Raw genomic sequence first — 850 nt, 5'->3', positions numbered from 1 at the left:
TCTGCTCGCTGGAATGGCAGTCATAGTCCGTTGCATTCCCTTCCTGTTAGCCGAGAGGCTCTCCCATGGCTGCTCTGTCACTAACCCTGAAGGACTCTTCCTCCTTGCAGTCAGGCCTATCCAGCTGGGAACCAGACACTTTCGCGGCATCTGTACTATTTCGCTCTTGGGTTGGGGAGTCATTTCAAGGACCCACAGCAAACAGAGGATGCGATGGTGAATACAGATAGCCCAGAAACTGGAGTTAGCCTGGGGATAGTCGCATAGAGACGTAGGAATTCATCTTCTAGATAGCAGCTGCCACCACTATTCCCACAGCATGACTGGCTTGATCACTTTGAACTTAACCCACAAAGGATGTGCCATGTTGGGTTTGAGCAGTGTTGATAAGGTTTAGCATGCAGGAGTGGGAGTACTTCAGTGTCTTGAGGTTCACAGCAGAAGGTAGCGTGGAAATAATCCAGATGGAGACAGGCAAAGGGATGGTTGAGGTATGTGTGAAATACATGTGTAGTCAGTAGTCCTGGGTTTGGTTGGATACTGGGCCAGGTATTCTGTGTCCTCCATTTCGAGTCTCTCAGGCTTTGTCATGAACTAGAAGGAATTGGAGAAGCTTTGGGATTTCCACTCCCAAGGGCCCTAACTTATACTCGCTAGGTCTGTTACAAGGAGAAGCTAGGTTTGACCTGACCTTTTTGGACTAACCTTCACATTGATCCCCCTTCTAACCCTACCCATGCTGCCGCTCTTTGGAGGGTAATCACCCAGTAATGACGGCCTCTTCTTCTACAGAAAGGCGAGAGGATCTTCGAGGGGGATTTATGCTTTGCTTTTTGGATGATGGAGCAGG

The 850-nt window shown here is 49.2% G+C and overlaps 1 protein-coding gene across 1 annotated transcript in view; it reads left to right on the top strand.

Annotated features, from left to right (window-relative positions):
• The window catches only part of MORC2 (MORC family CW-type zinc finger 2), a 43995-nt gene that overhangs the window by 14242 nt on the left and 28903 nt on the right, over positions 1-850 (top strand). Inside the window, exon 4 of the mRNA XM_015562837.1 lies at positions 793-850. This exon is cut by the window's right edge and continues 23 nt beyond it. Coding sequence (XP_015418323.1) covers positions 793-850 — 58 coding nt within the window. The remainder of the gene's footprint in view (positions 1-792) is intronic.

The sequence above is a fragment of the Myotis davidii genome, unplaced genomic scaffold, assembly GCF_000327345.1.
Source record: "Myotis davidii unplaced genomic scaffold, ASM32734v1 scaffold478, whole genome shotgun sequence".
Lineage (NCBI taxonomy): Eukaryota > Metazoa > Chordata > Mammalia > Chiroptera > Vespertilionidae > Myotis > Myotis davidii.
This window is presented reverse-complemented; position numbering and strand designations above follow the sequence as displayed.